Genomic DNA, 24,629 nt, shown 5'->3' with positions numbered 1-24,629 from the left:
GGCAGCAGCCATTCTAGTCTTTGCTATAGCAATATTCAGTATAGCAGAAATGTATTCAAGCTGGCCAACTCCTAGGGAGATTCTAGCAGCTGGAAATGACTAGGGTATAATAATTCCCATGCTCATATTCCCTTTTAGGAAACAAGAGAATTAACACAGCTCCACACATCCTGGAGTTCCCTTTAAATCAAGGGATTTAATAAAAAGAGATTTAAAGTTTGTGCTTTCGTATGCTCTGCATTTCTATGGGTGCAAAGCTGTGCAAATAGGATCAGCAAACCTGTGACATAACAGCTGATGGCCGTGGGAAATGAGACCCTTCTAATGATATATTCAGACGAAATTATCATGTATGTTTTTTATTTACAAGGGGCAGAATAGGTTGGTTTCAGAAACTGAATAGTCTTTGACTCATTGTTTGCAGGCGCGGATTGCATCAACAAAATTGAACCATCCCCTGTAAAAGCAGGAAGTTTCATGGAAAGGAGAGGCTGCAAGTAGAGTTGGCCAAGAAACAAAAACAGTATGTTATGAAAATTTTCAAGGTTACTTTGCTTGTTTTCATTCTGTATTGTGGCTTGGGAACAAAGTCAGTCTGAGGTAGTCGCTACCCACATTCAAGGTCATATCTGAAGCTGTGATTTGAACATTGTATTTGTGTGTCCTAACTGCTGTACTAGGTGCTATTTTGGGGTAGTATCTTTTCCCAAAATGCTACTATATGCACCTTTCTGACAGGAAAAAAAATCATCAAAATGGATATATTTCCAAGAAAAACTTGAGTTTATGTGAAACGATACTTTCCCATGGAAAAAATGGTGAGGCTTCTGTTCTCCAAGTTTTTCTCTTGAATAATGTCCAATATATAATTGACCAAACTTTTCAGAGAAATGAAGCAAAGTAAGGCATGTGTTGCCCCATAGGGGCTTCAGGAGTAGCTTTGTGAAGCCTAGTGTCCATATCATTTCTTAATCACGAGAGTGTGTGCGTTCTGTATACTGCTCGGGAACTCCACCTCTATATGCTGTTAAATAACAGGCTTTTGATTTATTTGCTCTCCTCCACCATGAGCCATGAGCTATCCTTTTCTGTCACAGCTTTCCTAATGCTGTGTTGACAGAGGTCTCTTCCTTTCCTCTTCAACCCACCAATATCTGATAATGAAAAGGGGGGAATGATACCATAATACTCTTTGTCTTGGTTAGCTGGTATCCAGGACCAGTTCTCTTTAGTGTTGTTGCTTATACCTTGTGAAATGTGAAAAAAGGAAGATCTTAATTATTTCCCTGCACAGTTTGCGAAGTCCTGAACTCTGGTACATTGAGGCAGTGGACATTTTGATGGCTTTTAAAAATCATTTCTGTCACTATCAGTAACACCCCTCATGTTCATAGGACAATTTGTTCATATGATAATTGTTTTTCACTCTTTAGGTCTCAAAATGAACTTTAAGTTTTGTGGCCGTTTTCATTTCCTCTTCAAATGCAGCTTAACTGAGATGCCCCAAAACTGTCAGGGAGACAGTGGCAGAGTTAGGAATGGAAACCCATATTGGTCATCAGGACTTGTTCACTAGTGATGCTTTTCACTGAATTTATCTAGGTGTGCATGTTTACTTCTTATTTATGCCTTATTTGTATGTTTTATTTTGTTTATAACCACATTATGGTTTTATCTCTTTCAGTAAGCCCTACTTTTCTTTTAAGGAACGCTAACTTTTTTTTCAATGGTTAATAGGAAAGGAATGTCTTTTTTAAATGGGAAGGTGGTCTTATTCACTTGCCACGTTTACAGGTGTATTTTTCATGGGCTTAGTGTTTAACAGTGCCAATCATGTTTTGCACTTCCTTTTCTTCATCATCTTTTTTTTTAGCAAATATGTGTGTCCCTTACATATTCAGTTCGGGTTGGCTGCTGCTTCTGTTGCTGGTAAACAGTATTTTCGAGTCAGTATATAGCTTAACTCTGAACAGTGAAACTGAAGTGGACAACCATCAAAACAACAGTGAAACAGATTAACAAATCAAGTATATAATGGGAAAGGGGGGAAGGAAGACGGTTGTTTGGTATTTCTGTTTAGCAATTCAGGAATTTATTTAGCATAATAGATGCACAGTTTACAGGATAAGGAGAATGGCCTCTAAAATTCAGTCTGGAGGTGTACCTACGTCTTGGAAAAACTGGTTATGACAAGGCATGTTTTTAGAGCATGGCATTGTGCAGAAAGAATATGCTTATTGCTTGTTTGGAAAAGGTGGGGGGGAAAACCTAATTCCATGATTAGGTTTTAGAATTGGCAGTTAAAGTGCAAGCTCTCGTTTTTTCCCTGTAATCTGAGCAAGTAGTGTCAGACACAATAATCATGCAAAAAATTCCCCCTCTGTAACATTTTTACATTGCTTTTCGTTGTATTTGCACTCTCAGCCAAGATGAATTGAGAAGCTGTGTGTTACCTGGGACAGTTACTGGCTGTTCCCTCTGCAGGAATCACATATTTTAGTTTCTCAAGAGAGAAAGGTGAAGGTAACTGCAGCATATTGCATACAAGCTGTACTTTCCTCAGAAGTCATGCTACACCTGAGTTATTGAGAGACATTATCTATGGAGACAGACTGGTTGCCTGTTTCCATAGAAGACAATTGGAAAACAAAAAACAGCACAAACATGTACCAACAGTGAAATTAATGTAAATCCAAATTCTTGGCTGTGCTTTGGCAAAGTGCTGTCTATTTGAAAACCTGTTTAACCTCTACTCTCAGCTCCCAGTGTGCATTGTTATTATTATTCCATCTCTGAGATAAATACTTAGATCATGAGAAAGCTGTTTTCATAGCAGGGAGGCAGAATGCGATTATAACATATACGATTTTTGTCCAGCCTTGATCTCTTGATCTGTCTTGTTGCTGAGAATTTAGTCTTGCAACACCTGTGTTCATTGTAAATAGCTGGAGTAGTTGGACTACAGCCCTCTTTTTGTGGGGAAAGCTGGAAAAGTATAGTGTAACCTACTGGACTTACTTTTTATTATATGCATATGCCTGGGCAGTTCCCAGCACAAAATTTGGCCCTTCTTTTTGAAAATACCTTTTGGCATACATCAGTTATAACTAAGCCAGTAGAAACTTGCCCTTAGCTTTGGCTGAATATTAACGTAGTCTTGTCTGGACTCTGTTTTTGGTGAAGTGGCAGGAAAAATCTCAGTTCTTTCTTGAGCCAACTCATAAAAAAATGCTTTTTGCTTCAGCATATGATTTTTAAAAGAAACTGAGAAGTTTATGCTAAATTAGTACAGGTTTTAGGGTAGGCTTATAACTAAATAATAAATATTTGGTGAATGAAAGCATGTCCATAAATGTTACTGCTCTAAGGAACTATGTACTTGGGAACTATGGTAGTAATGTCGCCAGAATGTGTTTCGGGTATAAATAAACCATTTTAAAGTTTCTTTTTGTTCCAAAAAAATCAATTTTTTTGAGCCAGGGGTACCAAGATTGTCAATTGCCAATCAGTGACTTCATGTTGTGAAAACGGAGCTCTTGAGACTGGAGAGTTATCAGCAGAGATTTGCATCCAGCAATACTGTATATCTCATTTGTTAAAGCATTTCATCTGCCATGATCTCATAGAAAACCCAAACTGGATTTTAAGATCTTCTTTACCTCTGCCTTAGCAGTTTAGATAGAGACAGAAAGAACGTACATTTTCCAATACTGACTGTATTAAGAAATTGAAATAAACTTCGGATAGATTCAATACCTAAACTAACAATACAGAAAAATATCTGGGACAATTGTTTTGCAAATTCAGTTTTCTGATGCATCTGGAAATAGGCAGTTATCCCTATCATAGACATTTGTTATTCCTTTCAGCATGTGTGTAGTGCAACACACTAATCCAGTTTTGTTACATATTCATAATACAGTTTTGTAATATTTCGATATAACAGATAATACAATTTTGTTACATATTTAAAGGCATTTAATTTAGGAAAAGGGACAATTTGGCAGAGTACACTGCCTGTGTTAAGTAGCTGGGATTCTGCATTTTAGGCAAGGAGTATCAGAAATTACTGTGAGAAATGAGTTAGGCCAAGCTCCATTGTTGGTTTACTTTGGTTTACTGATTGAATTAATGACCAGGAATTAATTTGACTCATTCCTTATCTGTTTAGCTAGAGACAGAGGTCTCTCATTTCTTCCTGTCAAATGTTTATTCTCAAAATAGCTCCGTCCCTTGAAGGTGGATGTTACTTGATGAGTAACTTCAAAGTTCATGGCTTATCTCCTCCCTGTTTTGCCCTGTGGTGGTCTTCATCCACTATGCTGGAAATCAGCAATTCATATCTTTCCATGACCTTTGAGGCTTTCACTGAATCCACTGCTTTACTCTTTTTTGTTTTTCATAATATCTTTCAATGTCTGCTGTCTTTGGTATCCAGCTGAAGATACGAAGTGATGTTTCTGAGCCTAGAATACTTGCATTCCTTTTATTTTTCCCTCCTTCAACAACTTGTCTTCATCCTCTGTCTTCGTGCTTTACAAATACTGTCTAGAAACAGGTCTACAGCAAACTCTACAACCCTGTGCACAACTTTACGAACCTGGCATCCTTATTCTCATTCTCATCTCTTGGGGTGTGCATGGACTTTATCTATGGGCTCCAAGTCTGGTCCTTCAGACTCCAGAACATAAAATATTGCTACCATCTTCTTATAAATGCAAAGAAGTTTTATTGTGTCAAAGAATAGCGGTGAATGAGCTTGCTCTCATTTCACATCCAAGTCAAACTTGCTGTGTTTGTTTTTACAATAAATAAACAAGAACCTTTTGGATTTTGTCTTACTCTTTTTACTCTCCTTAGCAACTCCTCCTTTATTTATCCCTGTCCATGTCCCCCACCCTTTAATCGGTCTTTCCTCTGTTCCAGCACCTTTCTGGGCTGCTTTTCAGCTTATTGTTTCTTTCACATCTGTAACAGTTTTTCTCCCTTTCATGTACTTTTCTCACATTGACTGTGTGGCAAAAATTGTAAATAGTGTTTATGTGAAATAGAAATACAGGTTTGACCTTTGAAATTAATGAAATTCCCACCACCCTAAGATGTTATTAGTATAAGAAATTGTCCTGTATTAAACTTTGCTGTCTTGTTTATACCAATAATGAGATACATGTTGTTGATGCTAATAACATGCAAGCTGTGATGAGTTCCATGGCTCACCTGTTATTCAGAGTGATTTATTGAGGACTAGCTGTTCATGTGATGCTGGATTTCCTCTTGGAGTCCATAGCTGAAATCAGTTAAACAGAAATAAAAAGGTATTTTAGTAAATGTTTTCCTAATACTGCTTTTCAGTGTGAGAAACTGCTATCATTAGTTTAAAAAGAGATGGTTTGCATTACTGCAGATTGGAAAGAAATAATCTGACACAGTACCTCTGGTCAAAACTTTGGATGAAAAGCAAACCTCTCTTCAAACTGTTGTGATATTAGGATATGCACATTGTGATGATGGATCAGTTAAGAGATGTGGACTTTCCAGTATACAGTAATTCATTTTATTTTTTTCCAGTATATTTTATAATCATAAGACTTGAATATGCCATGCTGAATATGTCACTAGGCAATGTCGTTAAACACTACTACTACTGTGCTGTGTACTGAAGAGTCAAATTATGTACCTTCCTCATAACTCTTGGAGGCAGATTCTGCCTTGCAGAGAAACACGCTTTTGTAAAAGTAGCTTGTGCTGAATGTGCTGAAAGAATACACCAATGCTGACATTCAAATCGAGCAGACTGAAATCCTTGAAAAGGATAGCTCTTCTTCGCAACTCTGACTGCCAGAGTTTTATAGTAAAGATTTAAAAATAGTGGTAACTTAAGCAGTGACATATAAAACAAAGAAGTGAAAAAGATATAAAGTAGTTTGCTGATAGGCATGTTAGTAGAGGCAATTTCTGCAGTTGTTTAGCACAGAATTATGAGAGTCTTCAATCTATGACGCACTTAATCCTGGATAAATTTGTATTTGCGTCTGAAAAAAAAATCTGCTGCTTCTGGCATACAATTCTGTCCAGAAAATGCAGAGGGAATATTTATAGAAAGTGATAAAATATTTTGGGTTCCATACAGAGAGAAAAATAAATAACTCGTTATGGGCAAATGACTTAAAAGAAAGAATCTACAAAGAGAGAAACTACCTGGTAAATGTTTTCTGTTAGGCAGTTATTCAGCAAAGTCCATGCCAAAAGATAAATTTTTACTTCAAAATTATGCTAAATCAGGATTTTAGAAATTTGGACTTGAGAATGGTTTTTATTCTATCTGTACATATAGTTCTAGGCTATGATTACAAAAACTTCTGTAAATATTCTGCCAGCAGCTTGCCTTTGTCCTGTTTTACTTCTGTTTTGCTATGTTGTCATCACTGTTAATCTGGTGAAGTCATTTCTGAAATCTTAGTTTAAAATTCGGTATTTACAGTTCCCAAATAACATCATGAATCATGAATGTTTGGTTTTATATTTCGTTGCAGTGGAAAACAGATGTGCCACTTCAAATGCAGTAACATGCACAAAGTGCCTTGCTTTGGGTCCAGAGTGTGGATGGTGTGCTCAAGAGGTATGACATATTGCTTATTTATTTTTGACAGTATATTTTAGATGCGTCTGATCTTTATAAAGATGAAAGGATTTTAAATTATGAAAACTATAGTGAGAAATATCAGGAGAATCTTTTTAGACAACCTTTGGAGACAGCACCTGAGAGATCATGTGAAATACATTTAGTTCCAAAAGAGAAAATACAATATTTTATTTGGAAAATACCATATTTTACTTTATTTATATTTTATTTTAAAATTGCAGTAATTTTAAATAAAGTGAGAACTTTTTAATGTGTTCCATCTGCTTTGTAGACAGCTTTGGCAGACTTGTAATAACTTTGAGAGTTCAATAGTTTTTGGCTTCAAAGTCAAATTACTTATCAATAATTTACATTAACCCCTCATTTTGTATCAGAGTTAGTTGATACATATATGCCTATTGCATTTCAGCAAAAGGTTTTACTAAGAGTGGATTAAATTTTGACTTCACTGTATATTATGACCTCTGTAAAAAATGGAAAAAAATGGTACTCTTTGGACACTTGAAACTCTCAGTTCTGACACTTGTCACAAAAGATTTATCATTTTAGGATGAAGTATTCTGAAATCATTAATGCTTTGGGAACTGTAAGAATATGGGGTTTTCTGATTTTGTTTGAGGGAGAAAACCAGTTGAAGCACTTCAGGGGAGCGAGGTTTTTAAGATTGTTTCTTGGCAATTAAGAGCTCATATGCTTTTGAAGGTCACCTGCAAATTATCTCTAGTAGCTTTCAGGTTAGCAAAGAAGGCAGATAAATTCCTAGGGTATGCCCAGAAGAGATAAGGAGTTATAAGGCACTAGTGTAACTTTATCTGAGATACTGAGTCTTGGAATGATTAACTTAGTCTGAAACAAGTATAAGGACAAGTAATTCAAGGATGATTAGAGGCATGGAGAGTCTGTTTTACAAGAGAAGTCTTAGGAAATGTATATATGGCACAATGGATTACAATGTAGAGTGGTCCATTACTGTGATCTGATGTCCTCTGTTACAAAGGACACAGTTTTATCCAGCTACATCTGTATTTGTCATGGAACAGCACTACTTAGCTTTCCAGTGCTAGAGCCATAATGGGTTTCCTTCTAACCAGGCACTCAGACCACTGCGCTGACCTGGTTTGACTTTTCCTCTGACTCTCTTGTCTCACTTGTCATGTCAATCCTGCGAGTTGTTCATGGAACTCACTGATTTGTCAAACTGTCCTTTAAAAGTCAGTTCACATACTCAGCATCAATGTTTGTGGACTGGCAAAACCCAGATTAATTCAGATAGAATTTTTCCAGAGTAAAGGTTAAAGGAGTAGGTTTTCAGCATAGTGTGGCTGGTTCATCTAATCAATGTTTTTAATGAGAAAAGCAGCCCTGAGGGACACCTGATATGTGTTGACTTTATACCACCACACAATAAACTATAAAATGCTACATATATATTAGTTGCCAGTGATACCAATCAGAGTAGGTAACTTCTTTGCACATTTAAAAAACCTGTATTTTTGAAATCTATATACATCAAAAAGGGTATATAAATAGCAGTCAACTCAAAAAGCAATCTCTGTTGTCTACATTGAGGAAGGTTGTGGAAATACTATGTCAGAGATAGATCAGAAAAATGAATTGGAACATGGAAAATAAGACTTAATGCCCAGAACTTAAGTAGAGTTATTCAGCTTAGCAGTTATATGGTTTAAATCTTCTTTATGAAGAAGATGATAGAGGAAAGGTTGGTAAGGAGTGCAGACAGAATAACAGTATCTGTCAGCCTTCCTGGCAAAAGAAAAATAAAACCAAACGATGAAATAAATTCAGCCTTTAAACAGGACACAGTTTCCTGCCTGTTAGAAGGAGTAACTATTGGAATATTTTATTAGGGATTTGAATTTACCAGATCCTTATCATTTTCTGGAATTTTATATGTGAGATTAGATAGCTCTCAAAAGCCCAAAGACTGGCTAAGCAAAAGCATTTCTTCTGAAAGATATCTGCAGTCTGAATGAGCAAGGGGGGTGATGGTGGTACCTGTTGGCATCTGTGCAATGTAATCCTGTGCTTATCCCATACCTCCATGTGTGCTGGGGACTACAGGAGTGCCAGAACCATATTCAGAGTGCTTGCAGCACTTTCAGCTGTGCTTTTAAGGCATACATGACTATCCAGTCTCATTTTTCAGGGGATTTCTCTGGTTCTTTTAGGGTCTGCATGATTGTTTATTCCCTAATGCATGGTTGGCTCCATGCACTTTTTGTTTGTTTATTTTCCCCATCTGCCTCTGAAATATCAGAGATTGTCCATTGTTGGATCTCCAGCTGTGGCTGGGATGGACCAAGGCTTTGAAAGAGAACAAAGGATCTTGTCAAGTCTTTTTTTTTTTTTTTTTTTTTTTTTTTTTTTAACTGCATGATCAGGATCATGCTAATCACCAGATTTGTGGTCAGGAAAGAATTTTGCGTTGGATCATGTTGGCACAATCTTGGCAACTTTGCCCGTTCACTGCAACAAAGGACATGCTGCTTATTCTGAGATCATCCTTCAGCTAATCAATTTTCTTTTGTTACAGGGGCTTCTTATGTTGGTGGCACCTTAAACTCTCCAGTCCTGTAGTATGTAGCTTCCTCTTTCGAAGGACTGAAATAGTATATTCCAGTTAGTCTTTGTATTGGATCTAGGGTATGGGGTAAAACCTAAATATCTGTGGTAGACAAATTCAGGTTGGATAAATCTAAAGCTCACTTCTGCTTCTACTTTTAAATATTAGCCTAAGTAAAATTACTGATAGATTCCTCTGAAAACTGACGTGTTTTGAAGTAGTGTGAATGACATTTTCTTGGTGGAACTAATTCAGTGAGCATAGCATAAAACTTTTTGTAGTGACATAACTAAAGTACATGGTTTCTTTTTCTCCAAAGTCAGTTTATTCTGGTTGTGCAAGATCCTCTTTCTCACACAAAAGTTTTGTCCTTTGTAGAAAAAAATCATTGTAGCAATTAGGTTTAACTTCTAATTTAAATATTTTGTCATTGCCCTTATTAAAAACATATGACTTCCATGGACTAGTCCTACAATTTATGCAATTATGGTAGCATATTTTATTGTTTGAAAGACTATTATTTTGTTTCTCACATTCCTTTGAAGATACTACAGTTGTTTTTTTTTCAGCTCAGATTGTTTTGTACTTTTTGTCTCCTATAAAACAGGATTTCATGGCTGACGCAACACAGACAGGACGCTGTGACACTGTTTTTAACTTGAAGAAAAGAGGCTGCCAATCAGATTTTGTAGAAAATCCCACAGTTCATGTAACAATACCGAGTGACCATGAAACAAATACACAAGTGACACCGGGAAAAGTTTCAGTCCAACTGCGTCCAGGTTGGATTTTCTGTAACACATTGATACTATATTGAATGTAAACTACATAGCATTTAAGTACAGTTTGTGACAAAATGGCTGGAATAATTATTTTGAAGAATGATGCTATAACATTATGTTGTAGGACTATGATGGTGTTACTCCCATACTTAAGTATGGCTTTCAGCAAGAAGTGTTTCTGCCAAACACAGCTGAAGGTCAGAATAATGCAAGCAATAAGTGGAAAAAAGATTTTAGATGGTCTTCTATTTTCCCTTCTGTTATGGTTTCATGATTCTTTTTACTTAGCCACTCAAAAATTTTTTTCCCTTAAGTGCATATAAATTGCATTCCTTATGAATCTTTGCTGTAAGTAAATTGGGCTAGAATTCCTAAATTCATCATTTGATAAGGTTTTTGATTATTTGGTTGCTTTTAAGCACATTGACTAGACAACTGTGATAGTACCAAAGCCAATATGAAAGAAAGAGCTGGATTCATAAAGGAGACTTAAGTATTCAATGCCTAAAATTTCATTTACAAAGACTAAGTGAAAACCTGATTCCTCTAGGAGGAATGCAGTAGAGATAAACATGTACCTACAAATACTATCCTCAAGCTGGGGAGCTGTCTCACAGCCATTAAGAAATCTCAGGTGCCTTATCCTATGCTTTGGGGCTGTGCAGTTCCTAAGACTTAATGTTCTTCAACCTTCTCTTATATATAAGTGTCTATCCTCCTTTCAAAAGGCCTGATATTAAGACCAGTGTTCTACCAAAAGGAAGAGTGAAAGAAAGGATAATACGTCCAGCGGAGTGACTTTTGGGACATATGTCCCTTCTCCTAGTGAAATGCTACGAGAATAATCTATAAAGTCATTCTTACAGAAAGGATAAAATACACTGAAGTACATTTGTAGGAGGGCACTTTCTTGAAAAGTGGGTAAACCTTGACACAGAGAAAAGAATCAGCCTTAGTCCTGCCAGGATCTTGGTAAATGTGTTGTGTAAAATGGAATTGGCTGCACACTCCCACTCCTGCATGGGGCCAGGTCTGTCCCATCAGGCCCATCCTGGTCAGGCCTGACAGCCTAGACAGGCAGCAGAGCACTTCATTTATGAAAGCCAACTGAGCTGAGCTGGCCCAGTTTATCAAACTGAAGTGCTCCTGATCCCAGTCTGTTGCAGAAGTGGTAATTTCTGGTTGCAGGCAACTGTTTTGAGGATCTGAATTTTGATTTTTAGAAGCCCAAAAAGTAATTACCCACCTGACTTTAAAAGAATCTACAAGTCCCTTTATGGATCTGAATTTTCTAGTGTGCCTCTGTATGCTTTCTACTTAACACAAAAGTCAAATCAGTGTATGTCCTGTGTCTTTCAAACGAATGTAGCCAACACAAGAAGGGGAAGGTGATAGAAAGAAATACAGGGTATGTGTCACATCATAACATTTTATTTCTTACTTTTGCAAACTATAGTCAGAGAAAGATGTCATTTAGGAGGGATGAGTCTTTGGTAGAAAAACATTAAGTGAATAAGGAGAGCCTGAGTTACCTTAGTGACTTGTTGGTCTTCGCTGTATAAAAGATCACACCCTGTATAAAAGATCATTTCCTGGAAAGAAAGGAACTGCAGGAGTGTAAAGCACAAAGGAACTCTAGTTTTCCATCTTCTTTATAATAATACAACTGAAATAAGTAACACCACTTCCTCTCCTTTCCTTACTCTCCTCTGAAAGAAATGTCTGATACTCTAGTTTGTCTCAGGAGGTCTCAGGAGCTGAGCTAGCTCTAGAAATGTCTATGATCACATTTATTTCTAAAGGCTTTGAGACAAGTTGGACTTGTGTAAAACACTTAGCTCTCTAAAATTTGGTTTCGTTAACCTTTTAGCTAGTAGTGAAAATGAGTTTAGGGTTTCATATACTTTGCTGAAGCTCTTGCTTCAGGGATGCATGAGACCGAAATTTCTGGGGCTGCAGAAGAATAGCATTTGACATGTAGACTACATTCTGGCCATATTCTATTCCCAGGGCAAATATACAGATATACGCTTTAGCTGTGCCTGAAAACATAAATTTGATCCAGTATAATCATGCAGAACAAAGATATTTTTGTTTCAATTTGGATTTTTTGTCATAAATCCCAACTGTCAAGATTTACACAGGAGAAAACAAAAGCTGCATTAGTATGTGGCTCTATGCAAACTCGAGATCTGGTTCAATAATTCAGTTTACAGAGCCAAAGAGGAAGCACATAACCTACCACACACTGAAATTCTGTTTTGTTCATGAAAGACCTGATATAGACAAATCCTGAAATTTTCAGATGGATAATTCCTGAAATTTTCAGGTGGATAATGTTCAAAGAACATGGGAATAAAAACTATTTAGTGAGCCTATTTTGAAAGTACTTTGCGTGTTTAACTTTACTGTGTCAGATCTTTGATTAAAAAAAAGACACAGTTCTGTTAAAGGTACTTGAAATCTGCTATCCAATAGTCTTAACTAGCAATGTCATATACACTAGTAAATGCCATGAACAGAAAAATCACATTGTAGTAATTTTTTAAGTGAATCTGTTTCAGAAAGTGGTTAGATAGCTTTCATGGAAAAGCTGCATGATCCTTCTTTGTTTCCCTTCCACCTGTCCTTTGCTATGTCTTCATTGTGTAATACCAAATTAGATTCAACATTCATGCAAAGATCTGGTTCTGCTGTAAGATAGCTAGCATTTTGGTTGTCATGAAATAATGAATATTTTGAAGGCATGCATTACTGAAGCTACAGAGCCCATAGTCCAGTCACATCACTCTTTTTTGCTGGCATTGCAGAATATTAGACAAGCAAAATGTGGTGACTATTTTTTAGAGGTTTCCAAAGCATTAACTTTTTTATTATGTAAGAGAATGTGATGTGGTTCTGCAGGACAGACAGATATTTGTCATCCTGAGATAAAAGGATAGCTCTGCTTTGTCTGGGCCAAAAGATTATTAAAATTATATTATATTATATTATATTATTTTTTTTCTTTCATCCTACTGAGTATTCTCATTGAATCTTTGGAAGCAGACTGATACAAATTTGAAGCATAACTGACCTGAGTTTTTCAGATTCTGGTCTCTTTGTGATATGAATGTGTGGTTTTAGACATACATGACAAATACTTTGTTTGCAGAGTAAACTAATATACTTAAAACTGTCAGTCTTGAAGTGACTGACCACAATTTGTATGCAAATCTGTGTACTTTTTGAGTCATTGCTGCTGTTGGGTATAATGTCAAAGGGATCGCATAACCAGGAATTTAAAAGAAAATGGGAAGAAGACAAACTTTTTACAATAAATCACACAATACTCCTTCAGGGGAAAAAAAGTATGTTTTACAGAGAATCCCTTTACAGCTTGTTTTTGAACTATGCTTCAGGGTTTCATTTACTCTTGGGAGGTGTTCTTGATTGTTTTTTTTTCTGTTTGCTGGAACAAACAGCTTTATGCTTAGGTTCCTGCAAAAATAAATATAAGGTATTTTTAAGTGTACATTCAAAAATTGTAAATAAGCTTATTTGTTTCCTTTGCATCAGGAAGCGAAGCAAACTTTATATTAAAAGTCCGTCCTCTAGAGAAATACCCCGTGGACCTCTATTATCTAGTTGATGTCTCAGCCTCTATGCACAACAATATAGAAAAATTAAATTCAGTTGGATTTGCTTTATCTAAAAAGATGGAGAATATTTCTATTGATTTTCGTCTTGGATTTGGATCATATGTGGATAAAACTGTTTCGCCCTATATTAGCATTCACCCAGGTAGAATCCATAACCAATGCAGGTATGTAGTGTTTCTGTTTACTTTAGTACCGAGAAATTATCATGCATTTTTATTTTCAAAGCTTTTCAAAATCTGTGTCTGCTTGATTAGACTTGGGTTCTCGAGCAAGGTCCTTAAGAAAATGCTAAAAATTATTATACAGTGATTGCTTTTGAAATATCTGAAGAGTGATTTTAGAAGAACAAAGTTTGTTGTTGTATCAGAAAAAATGTGCAATGTTTGATTTATATAAACAAACCAAACAATATGGATATAACTTTCCAATCTTTGGTATATTTGAGTATGTTTTGCATTTAGTTATATAGTCAACTGATATGTTCTAAGTTATTTTGGATATATGTTGTATAGATTTGTTATGAATTTTTGTACTTTATGACCTAGGACTTCTCTGCTGGTGTATGATCTTGTATTCATTAAGACTTTTGTTAGAATTTCTACTTTTGTAAATGTGATGCATTTTCTTTCTGTTAGCTTATTTAATGAACAAAAGCAATCCTTTGATCTAATTCTGCAGTTGTTACATGAACAAACTCCCATTTTACATGAATAAGGTGTTCTGAATTGCGTTTCTTTTTTTCATGTTGTCTTTTATACATTGCATTCAATGCTGCAACATGAGGGATCACTTTGCAAACCTGTTAGAGGACAAGATTATTCACAACAAATTCAAATATACATAAACTGTAATATCTTTAAAAAATTCATATTGAACTGTTCACATCTTCTTGCTAGCTATTACCTTTCCAGAAAAGACTTGATCCAAAATTCTGTCAAGTCCATAATTATAATTTCGAAGAGTTTCAAACTGGGCATTAGTGGAATTCATCAGATAAATACAGATGTCTATTTCCGAAGCAATCATCTAGACTATCTGTATAGTCAGTAGAGGTAAATTTGCACTTCTGGGACCGGAGTCCTAGAGTTGCCCTAAAGGTGATGTCTACAGGTGTATTACTTCTTACAGTGACAATTTCCCTTCAATGCTTGTAAATTGAGTTGAAGAAGAATAGATTACTCTGGAGAGAGTTACTACGGAGAGCAGAATACTCTGGATTACTACACTGTGCAACAGAAGTTAAGTGACATGAAGCCTGGTTAGCATCTCTGAGTCAGCTGAGCACTTCAGCTTGTGCCATGAATTCCACTGCCGCAAATGGGTCACAAAGCAACAACCTGTATAAGTGCTATTGAACTAGCTTGCTTATGTAAAACTTAATGCTTTCTTCCCTTATACATCATTTCAAAAAGTATTGTTTAACAACTCCAGATACTGAAAATCTAGTTTCATGTCCATGTAATGAGGATGTAAACTGTCATTAATCTCTGCATGAGTTTTATATACTTTTACATCCTAATAGTGAATGTAGGAACTTAAATTTGATGATTTTAGTTTTGAATCCTGTAGCCTATGCATCAAGCTATTACAGGATCTTAATGTTACTGTCTAGTCACCCTTTCGCATTATAACAAAAAGTGAATCTGCATCATTCTATAGACATTCCAAAAGGCAGAATATATTCTATGAGATTATACCATCTCTCATGTTGTATTCTTTCTCATTCTGCATAGAAATACTACATATCTACTGTTACTGTATTAATGGCATTTAAATTGTATAAATTTATGCAAAATAGCATAAAAATCTGTTGCTCAAGAAAAGAAAAAGTAGAACTGGTTCCCACTAAAATTAATCTCATGTGGAGTTATTTTTCTTTCTTTAAATATTTATTTTACTGTGTGTATATACATCTTCATTAGTAATTTGGTTTAATGGGTTGATAAGAAATATTCACATCTCTTTCAAATGGAAAATATGGAATTTAATGGACGTGTTTTTATTTTTGTTTGTTTTGTTTTTTGTTTTTTGCGTACAGTGATTACAATTTAGACTGTATGCCTCCTCATGGTTATATTCATGTGCTATCCCTGACTGACAACATAGCAGAATTCAGAAATGCAGTGAATAAACAAAAAATTTCTGGGAATATTGATACACCTGAAGGGGGGTTTGATGCAATGCTTCAAGCAGCTGTATGCCAGGTAAGGAGTTTATGAACAAAAGACCAAATGGTAATCAGGCATGGATAAATATGTCAGTACATCTGTGTTCAATGTTCTTGAATTGAGAATGTCAGTTCAGTGCCTGATAATATTAAAGATTTTTTTCTTCCTTTTTCATTATTTCCCCCTTTAGCTCCATATTTCTGTTTCCAGTTGAAACTGAGAAAGGATAGCACCAGGAAATCTTTTTCGATACTAGTTAATGGTGTCCTTTATAGCGTGGCTTTTTTGAAGGATGCTTGTCTAAAAATGATGCTCTTTACTCCCAGAGTCAAGGTTTATTTTTATCTTTTTTGGGTTCAACCTAACCAGCAGAGCACTAGGATCATGCAAGTAACTGTTTCTTACTTAAATAGACACATATATTACTTTCAGTCAATTACAAAATTCAAAAAATCATTAAAACCCTCACTGTCTTCCAAAGTAAGGACATACCATTTGACATTTCTGATATCTTTTACTTAACAATGTATTTGAAAACTGAGGGGTTAGTTATATATCTTCTTGTACAGATGCTGAAAACGAATGCACTTCAGTGTTATCTCTGCTTTTAAAGAGGCCATACTTACAAAAAATCAACCAAAATTTAACTTTCATATATTAATAAAGTTGCATCACCATCCCTCCCATGCAGAAAGGGATGAACAATATCTTCATCAGTAGTTTCCATGTAATATGTAAGCACATTACATATTAAGCTTATTAAGTTCCATGTAATATGTAAGCATATTAAATAGTAAGAATTTGTTTGCTTGGAAGGGCTTTTTTGAATGTCTTTTTCTTTGTATGCCTAGTAGTGCAACAGAAATTTTGTACGTTGACTGATTTGTGGTTAAGTAGTTCTCTTTTTGGTCCTGTTGCATTAAGTGATTCAACTGCTGTCTGAATTACAGGATTTTGGTGTGGTTCTAGTCCCTTGGGATGATGTCAGGATAATTCTTTTATCTTGTCCATCTTCACATTCTCTTTTGGAATGGTAGAATGAGTCAAGACCAAAAAGGAATGCAAACTATGTTAAAAATGAATGGTTTGGCCCCAATTTTATTTTCCAAATTTCATGAGCTGTAAAACAGGTGAATAAAAGCCATTCTTTACAAACACTGATCACAGCTGTTATAAAAATTACTCTGAAGCACTGGAAATATTCCTTAAAATGTAGTGTTTCTCACTGGACACATTCCACACTTATGACATTCAAGTTTGAGAATAACATACGCTTCCAAAAACAATAAAATGGAAACATTCATGAGTGGAGAGGCTTTCCTGCTAATTGAACTGTGAACCAGAATGGTTAAGAATGTGCAATTCATAACTACCCTCGTGAATGATAATTTATGTTAATGTGCACTCATTTTACCTACAATAGAACTTTATAACTTGCTCCAACTTGCTGAACCAATACATCCCTATTGCAAGCAATAGCAGGTTAGGACATGAAGCTACTTAAAATTTTGGTTGCTATGGTGTATGTAGGTAGGAGTGTTGAGCTAACAAAGTGAAATGGTGAAGACTTAGGAGCAAGCAGGTTCTACGTTTCTGGAGGATAATTTGGTGCAGAATTTGAGATTATTTAAGATATAATCTATTTACAAATAAAACTTAAAATACTCCCTCTTTAGGTAATACTGTCTAGGATTGGCTGAATCGGGCTGGTGGCTAATATGTAAGCTGGAAAAGATACCACACCCCTCTGCACTTAGTATCCCTACTGTTATTCCACACTCAGAGCTCGCAAGTAATGAATCTGAAAAAGGAGATAAAGCCCTTTCTGCAAAGCAAAGAAAGGAAGAGTAGCAAATAATTTGTTCAGCCTGGCTGACTACATGGGCTGGATTTCATATGAGATGAATGATACCTGACAATGTTAAGGGAAGTGGCAGAGACGCAACAAAGTTGTAGGAAGGAGAAGCAAGGAAGAAGGAAAAAGGAGGAGGGAATACAATCACCGAAGAAGAAAATGGAGTAACTGAGAAGAGTGAAAAAGCATATGAGGGGGGTCATGTGAGCCTCCCTAAAGTTTGATTTTAAAACAACTATGTATTCCTTGCAGGGAAATAAATGTTGTGGGAATACAAGTTGGCACCCAACCCAATTTAGATATAAACTTGCCCTGCTAGTTCCTCCACATTACTAAATTCCTAAAGCACATTAAATTGGCCCTTACTTTTGTCACTGTGTCATTAATCTCTTAGGGTGGTGGATAGTCTTTTGGTGCATAATAAGAGATTTCTCAATTTGTAGGTGGATGAAGACACTTGAGCTTTAGTTTATTCATTGGTTGATCATATGTGAGTGTCCTTTCTGGGAACCCATGTAGAAAGAGGAAACCATAGGATGACAAGAATATCAAGAAAACAAATAGCAAGGAAAAATAAAAGGACACCAAGTAGTGATCTCAATAAAGACTGCAATGCTTTATGGATCCTAAAGGATTATACAAGTGCTATGCAGTTGCATTTGTATATAAGAGACACATGTAAAGTGGCAGCTGTTGCCCACGCCCACTTAATAATGCATAACTTGTATATATTTTAAGGGACCTTTCTTCAAAAAGGAAAGAAAGTAGTAAATGCACCTCTGACTCCCAGAAGTAGTTTGCAGATTTAGGGTATGATATACATATCCACAAAAAAAAAAAAAAAAAGAAAAAAGAAAAAAAAAGAATGCTTTAAATATCCCTATTTAAACTCTGTGCTCCTAAGTAGTGCAATATCTTAAAGTAGGCTTTTACATTAATTTTCATATTGTTCTTTATTATTTTAGAAAATAGGTAGTTACTGCTTTCTTATGCTTATTTTTGTTTTGTTTTTAGAGTCATATTGGATGGCGCAAAGAAGCAAAGAGACTACTTCTTGTGATGACAGATCAAACTTCCCATCTGGCCCTTGATAGTAAATTGGCAGGGATAGTAATTCCCCATGATGGAAACTGCCATCTGAAAGATAATGTGTACGTCAAAGCTACGAGTATGGTAAGGTATACGTCATGTTCTGCCTTCAGGGAAGCAGAGTTAAAACGTAGAAAAAAATGTAGATTGGTGTTAATGCATTACTTTTACTTCAGTTATTAGAATAATATTAGCCCCGGTAGGCAAGATGTGAAATGAAGAATCAATTGCCTGGAAATTACCTTCTTTTTATCTGGGATAAAGTAATTTGGAGTCTGAGTCAGCAGTATACAGTGGAGGAGAATATATTACTGTTTTTTGGTGTTTTTTAATATAACCATATCATAAAAATCACGTACACTTCTTATAAAATATATGAGTAGGAATTTTCTGTTGTGATATTTTCCACAATATAAAGGTGGTAATGTGCAAGAATTGCATGGTTCTGCAAGTCAGACAAAAGTAGTGGTTATGTTTATGGTCAGAAGATGCAGAGTTTCATTAATGGGAAAAACTTTGTAGGAGTAAAAAGATGTACAATAGCAATGAACTAATTCAACCTTGATGGACTAGAAAATATTCTTGTGCCACAGAGCTTTGCTGTGTTAATGTAATATCAAACACATTTGAATCTCACAGTATAAAACCAATATATGGTAGTGTAAAACCAATGACTGATAATATATATCTGTACAAGAAATTTCAACAAATCTGTTCTTGCAAAATGATATCAGCAGATATTTTTAGCTTTCAGAAGGATTTCTTCAAGAAGGGTAAAATAGCCATAAGTGGTTTAAGAAAGGAATTTTTTCTAAAATTTGTAATATTTAATTGCATTGACTATTTTTTTTAAGTTGCAAGAAATGCGAATCCTTACTTAATTGCTATGCAATCACCAAATAATCAGAAAACAGATATATAAATTATGATATCAATGAGAGGACATTACAGTTTTCTTCTCAGCGCTAACTTCAAGGCCACAGCCTGTGCTCAGTTCTGATACAAGCAGGGAATGTGCTAGTGCAGTCACTAAGGGTTATGTGCAAGTTAGGTTAGGCCTGAATTTAATCCAAACAACTGGTGTTTACAAGGATGGTGAGGCAGCAGTAAGCAGTTGCTGCACAATGTGTGATCATGAAATATGGAAGGTTTCCTGGAATAGGTGGGTATTAAGAACCTTTCAGAAAGGAGGAGGGAGTTCAGCATAAGCTGACAGGAAGGTTGTTTGGATTTCCGATTATCTGATGTTCTACATTAATATGCGCCCTCTGACACCTTTTGGATATTCCCTCTTAGACGTCAGGATTATTTATTTCCCTCTAGCTAGTCTGTTCAGTTTCAGTATTGTTATAGTGTTCCTGTGATGAAAACACCCCTTCCTTTATTCTACTTAAAGCAAGTAATCCAGAAACTTTCCTTTTCCAAAGTGGAGCATGCTTATAGGTCTCCCTATCTTTTTTCTTCCTTCATTTAAAGAGCTACTGATGCAATCTTTTTCTTTTCCTTTCTTTCTTTTTTTTTCCACTTCTTAGGAGTTGCAGTACTATAACTGAGAGGAATTTGGCTCTGGTTGCTAAACACTTGCTGTAGATACAAATCTTCCTCTGTTGTTCAGGATTCCTTTGATAATAAAGATACTGACTGTTTCCAAACAAATTATTTTTAATTTCTGTCCAGCTTGAGAAATAAACTTCTGTCTCAACTGGAAAAAAACAAAATGAATTAATCTCTATCTAAGCAACTATGGCAAATGGATGTCAACTGACTGAAGAAAGTTTTAAATGATTTTCTGGATTCAGGGCTGAAGGATCATGATTTTACTGTCCCATATAGCATAAGAAACCTTGATGATTATTGCTATGATGCTTTCTGTGAAATTAGGTAGTCTTTTTAGCCATCCGAATGAAATGACCTTGAAAGATGCAAAGATCTATAGTAGCACATTTTGGCCTATGTGTTTGTTGGCTGCTAGCCCCTATTTCTTTTCTGCCACAGGGTAATTCTTGTGTGCCCACATGTAAAGTTTGGTAATAGAGAAGGAGCCGAATGGCACTCTTTCTCAGTATCAGATATTTTCTAGAGTAGATTTGACATAATAATACAATAGAGTCCACAAGGGTAGGTGTACTGATTTCCTGCTGACTTTTTTTTTTCTCCTCAGTGTCATATATCCAGCAATTATTTTAGTCATATTCTCATTAGCCAGAGATCCATAAAGAAACAGAAAGAAGCTTGAGTTTCAAATGAACAAGAAAAAAGATAAAAAAATAAACAAACAAAAATCTATTGAAATGAAATATCATGAAAGGCTCTCATCTTTTTTAAAAAATATAGGTGAGACATAAAGAAGAAAAATATATTTTCGCTTTTTTTCTTTATCAATGTAATTTTGACGTGATATGCTGAATTATACTTTCATTCTTAGTTTCTCCTACTATAGATCAGATGGCCTTTTGGCATATGTTTGTGTCCTCTTAGTTCTGCCAGTTAAGAGGACTTTGCTTTATCTTTGCATAATCTTAACCTTTAAAACAGAAAAGGTTCTAGTTAGTCACTTTTCTGGCTGTCTTCTTACTAACTTTTGTTAAGTAGTCATCCAAAGGTCAACAAAAAGCATAAGACAGGAAAGAAATCTAGTCCATTTTAATTAGATAAGTGCTTGGTTCACTCATCTTTCTGAAATATTTAACATCTATTAGTTATCTTCTCAGCTTAAGAACAAGTTAGTTAAAATAGTAACTGGAACAAGAAAGAAGATCAATAACAAGAATACATTCTTCTGGCTAGTATTGGGAAAAGATAAGATAAAAATACATAAAGCACAGCAAGATTTTTACAGCAAGCAAAATGAGGCCCTTTCAGTGACCAGCATTCACTTAGGGCATCTCTGTACATGCTTAAAATGAAAAAGAAAGTGTGGACGGTTCTGTTGATGTTATTTTTCAAATCCTTTCTAATAAGTTAAATTTTCTTTCTCATCTGAAATGAGGTTTTAATGTACTGTTAGCCAAACTGGATACTGCAGTAAGTTCAATTTGACAAGTAGATGAAAGTTTCTTCAGCTGTACTTGTAAAAAACTAGGTAGTTTGCAGATCCAGTCCCTGTGACCCTTGCTGTTCTTTGCATATCATCTCTTGACTTCAATAAGCTCCAGCAGAATATGTATTTTTTTTCGTCAGGGCTTGGAAACCCAGTTCTGATACCACTCATCTCAAGACTTTTGCCATTAGTTGCAGAGATGTTGAAGAGTCACTTTTCTGGAATTCAGACATGTCTACTGTCATACGTTAAGCAGGAGACTTACTTATTTGACTACCATCTAATGATCCCTCAATACTGTCCCTGTCTTTCACACATTTACAACACAGGAGGTAGTTGCAGAACATCTGGCTTTGCTAGTCCATGCCCTGGGAGCCACTTGCTTCATCTGTGAACTGCCAAACAGATGCATGTTGTGTGGAGGGTTACGGTGCACAGATGAGGCCCCAGCTCTATGGTCTGTGGTCATGGAGAAGGAAGCCTCAGTACTCTGTTGTAGGCTATTGAGAATGGCAGCAAGGCCACCACACTTCACTTAAAATTGTGCTGTGTAATAGGACTGTATTCTCAATCAACCTTGGTGGATGGCGCATTCCCCAGTTGCAACCTTAAGCAGGCCCATTTATTGCTGTGTTACCTAACTTTAATCACTTATATTAAGCAATACAGTCTCCTACCAAGGGGTAAAACACATGTGTGGACCCTGACTAAGATCAAACTGCAGTAACAGACTCTTTAGTTCTTTCTATACTAGACTATTCTTAATGGTGGAATATGATGGAAAATGGATTTTACCTCCTTGCATAACTTTCTCTCTGCTGCCCTGGCACTTGAATTACTGTTAGGATAGCAGTTGACTTGCACAGTGCCTTGAATAACAAGTGGCTTTCTGAGGACTAATGAATTGTTCAGGAAAATGGGGAGTGTACGTGTGTGTGTGTGTGCGCGCGCACGTGTGCAAAAGACAGAGAGAAAGAGCGAGAGAGAGGGAATAGGGAATGGATAATGAAAAAAATCAGGAACAGAAGGACAGCAGAAGTATATGGGGTGGAAGGAGGTTGAAGGTGTCCAGATGACGTCTCTGTAAGGGAAAACACTGCCCAAAGCCCCAGTCACTTCTCTGCATTCGGTCATGAATTGTGAGTGTTGAATTTCCTTCTTGAGAAGCATTCACAGATGTGTAGTAAAGCAATGATAACTTGCAGGTACGGTTTATTTTAAAATCCTGGAATTTGAAATATCTCACATGGCCCAGATGTACAAACCCCATTGGGACCACACAAGCACCTTTGTGCTTCCCCATACTCTTGGATAGTAACATACCTCTTGTTCCACATCCAAGTGTCAGATCTCTCATTGCAGCAACAAATGACCAGCAGGTCACACCGCTGTCGCTGGCAGAGGACATACCATCATAGACACTTCACCAAATAAGAGAAAATACTGGGGAGAGACATGAAACTCATGCTTTTTCAAGCACTAAGCACAAGTGTTGTTCAGAAAATGTAGCAGACCTGTGCTGTGAGGACTTGGAGGCATCACTGCCAAGGCAGGTGTTAGACATAAAAGGATAGGAGAAAAGTGTCAGTCACAAATAAGATTAGAATACTGAGATTGCTTGGGCCACTGCTTACACTGAATTGATGTGTCTCATCCCCAGTGCCAAAGTATTTATCTGGGGAACAAACTCTAACTACTCTGCCATTCAGTAGCTTTGTCATTCTCCAAAATATACCTCATCTCAGTGCCCCTATGTCATTCTTTCTCCCTGATGTTAGCACAGGAGCCCTCCTACTGTTCTCAGGAGTCCTGTCATAATTCTAGACAGATTACAGACAATGTCATATCCAATTGATGTTTCGTAAGTACCAGACTCAACACCAACAAAATGGTACCATATGAAGAGAGTTCAGTGAGTCCTCCAAGTGTGCAGGACCACTACATAGCTGGCAACAGATAGACCAGTCACAGTCTAGCTGATGCCCTGATGATTTTTTGTCATGATCTGTCTATTGAGTTGGGGTCACCTTCCCTTGGATGTAGGCCTAGCATTCCTCTATAAATTAAAAAAAAAAAAAAAAGGATTGGGCTGGTTTTGCAATCCTGTATAGCATAATATATCAAATGTAAGGTTTTTTCCTACTAAACTGCAGTCTTCTCTGCTCTGTTGTATTTTGCAGGAGCATCCATCACTTGGGCAGCTTTCTGAAAAGTTGATTGACAATAACATCAATGTTATTTTTGCAGTTCAAGGAAGCCAGTTTCATTGGTATAAAGTAGGTTAGAAACCTGAATTTTTTCCCCCTGATTTTAAAAGAACAATATTTATATTAAAAATAAAAACTATGCATAAATGATTGTATTTTTCATAGGATCTGTTACCTCTGTTGCCTGGTACTGTTGCAAGACAGATAGAATCACAAGCAGCAAATCTCAATGATTTGGTGGTAGAAGCCTATCAGGTATGGTCAGAATGACAATATCATATAATGTATTTGTACAAGGATTTTTCACCTTTAGTAATGTAGAGCCTGAAACTGGAATTTTCATGGATACCTGGAAGGGTCTTGACTCCTATTCGGAAAAGTAGTGAGCCTGTCCTCATGGACTTCACAGTCCTTCAAAGTCCCTACTTTTCTGAATGTCCAGGTTGGTAGGTGACACTATCTCATGATGGCTCTCAAATCTCCAGACTGTTGAATTCTCAAAGCCAAGAGTTAGCACTCTTTTCTTTAGTAAGGATGCTCTTAAATATGCTGTTTGATTCTCTGCACTTCTGTCACGATACTTCACAGAAATGTCTCACTTACTTATTTGTATTTTGGCA

At 36.2% G+C, this 24,629-nt stretch overlaps 1 protein-coding gene across 7 annotated transcripts in view; it reads left to right on the top strand.

The window, feature by feature from the left end:
• Nucleotides 1-24,629, top strand: part of ITGB8 (integrin subunit beta 8) — an 83,671-nt gene that overhangs the window by 8,210 nt on the left and 50,832 nt on the right. For 4 of the 7 annotated variants that reach the window (XR_010387644.1, XM_064506331.1, XM_064506332.1 and 1 more), the window contains exons 2-8: nt 6,534-6,619; nt 9,835-10,009; nt 13,568-13,814; nt 15,689-15,854; nt 18,688-18,846; nt 23,983-24,078; nt 24,175-24,264. Coding sequence is in view for 3 of the 7 variants with exons in the window: in XM_064506331.1 (XP_064362401.1) it covers nt 6,534-6,619; nt 9,835-10,009; nt 13,568-13,814; nt 15,689-15,854; nt 18,688-18,846; nt 23,983-24,078; nt 24,175-24,264 (1,019 nt within the window). In the remaining 4 variants the exon portion in view is untranslated. Of the gene's footprint in view, nt 1-435; nt 524-6,533; nt 6,620-9,834; nt 10,010-13,567; nt 13,815-15,688; nt 15,855-18,687; nt 18,847-23,982; nt 24,079-24,174; nt 24,265-24,629 lie in introns of those variants that run through there. The other 3 variants (XR_010387647.1, XR_010387645.1, XR_010387646.1) reach the window with 3 other exon arrangements.

This window comes from Dromaius novaehollandiae, chromosome 2 (assembly GCF_036370855.1).
Source record: "Dromaius novaehollandiae isolate bDroNov1 chromosome 2, bDroNov1.hap1, whole genome shotgun sequence".
Classification (NCBI taxonomy): Eukaryota; Metazoa; Chordata; class Aves; order Casuariiformes; family Dromaiidae; genus Dromaius; species Dromaius novaehollandiae.
This window is presented reverse-complemented; position numbering and strand designations above follow the sequence as displayed.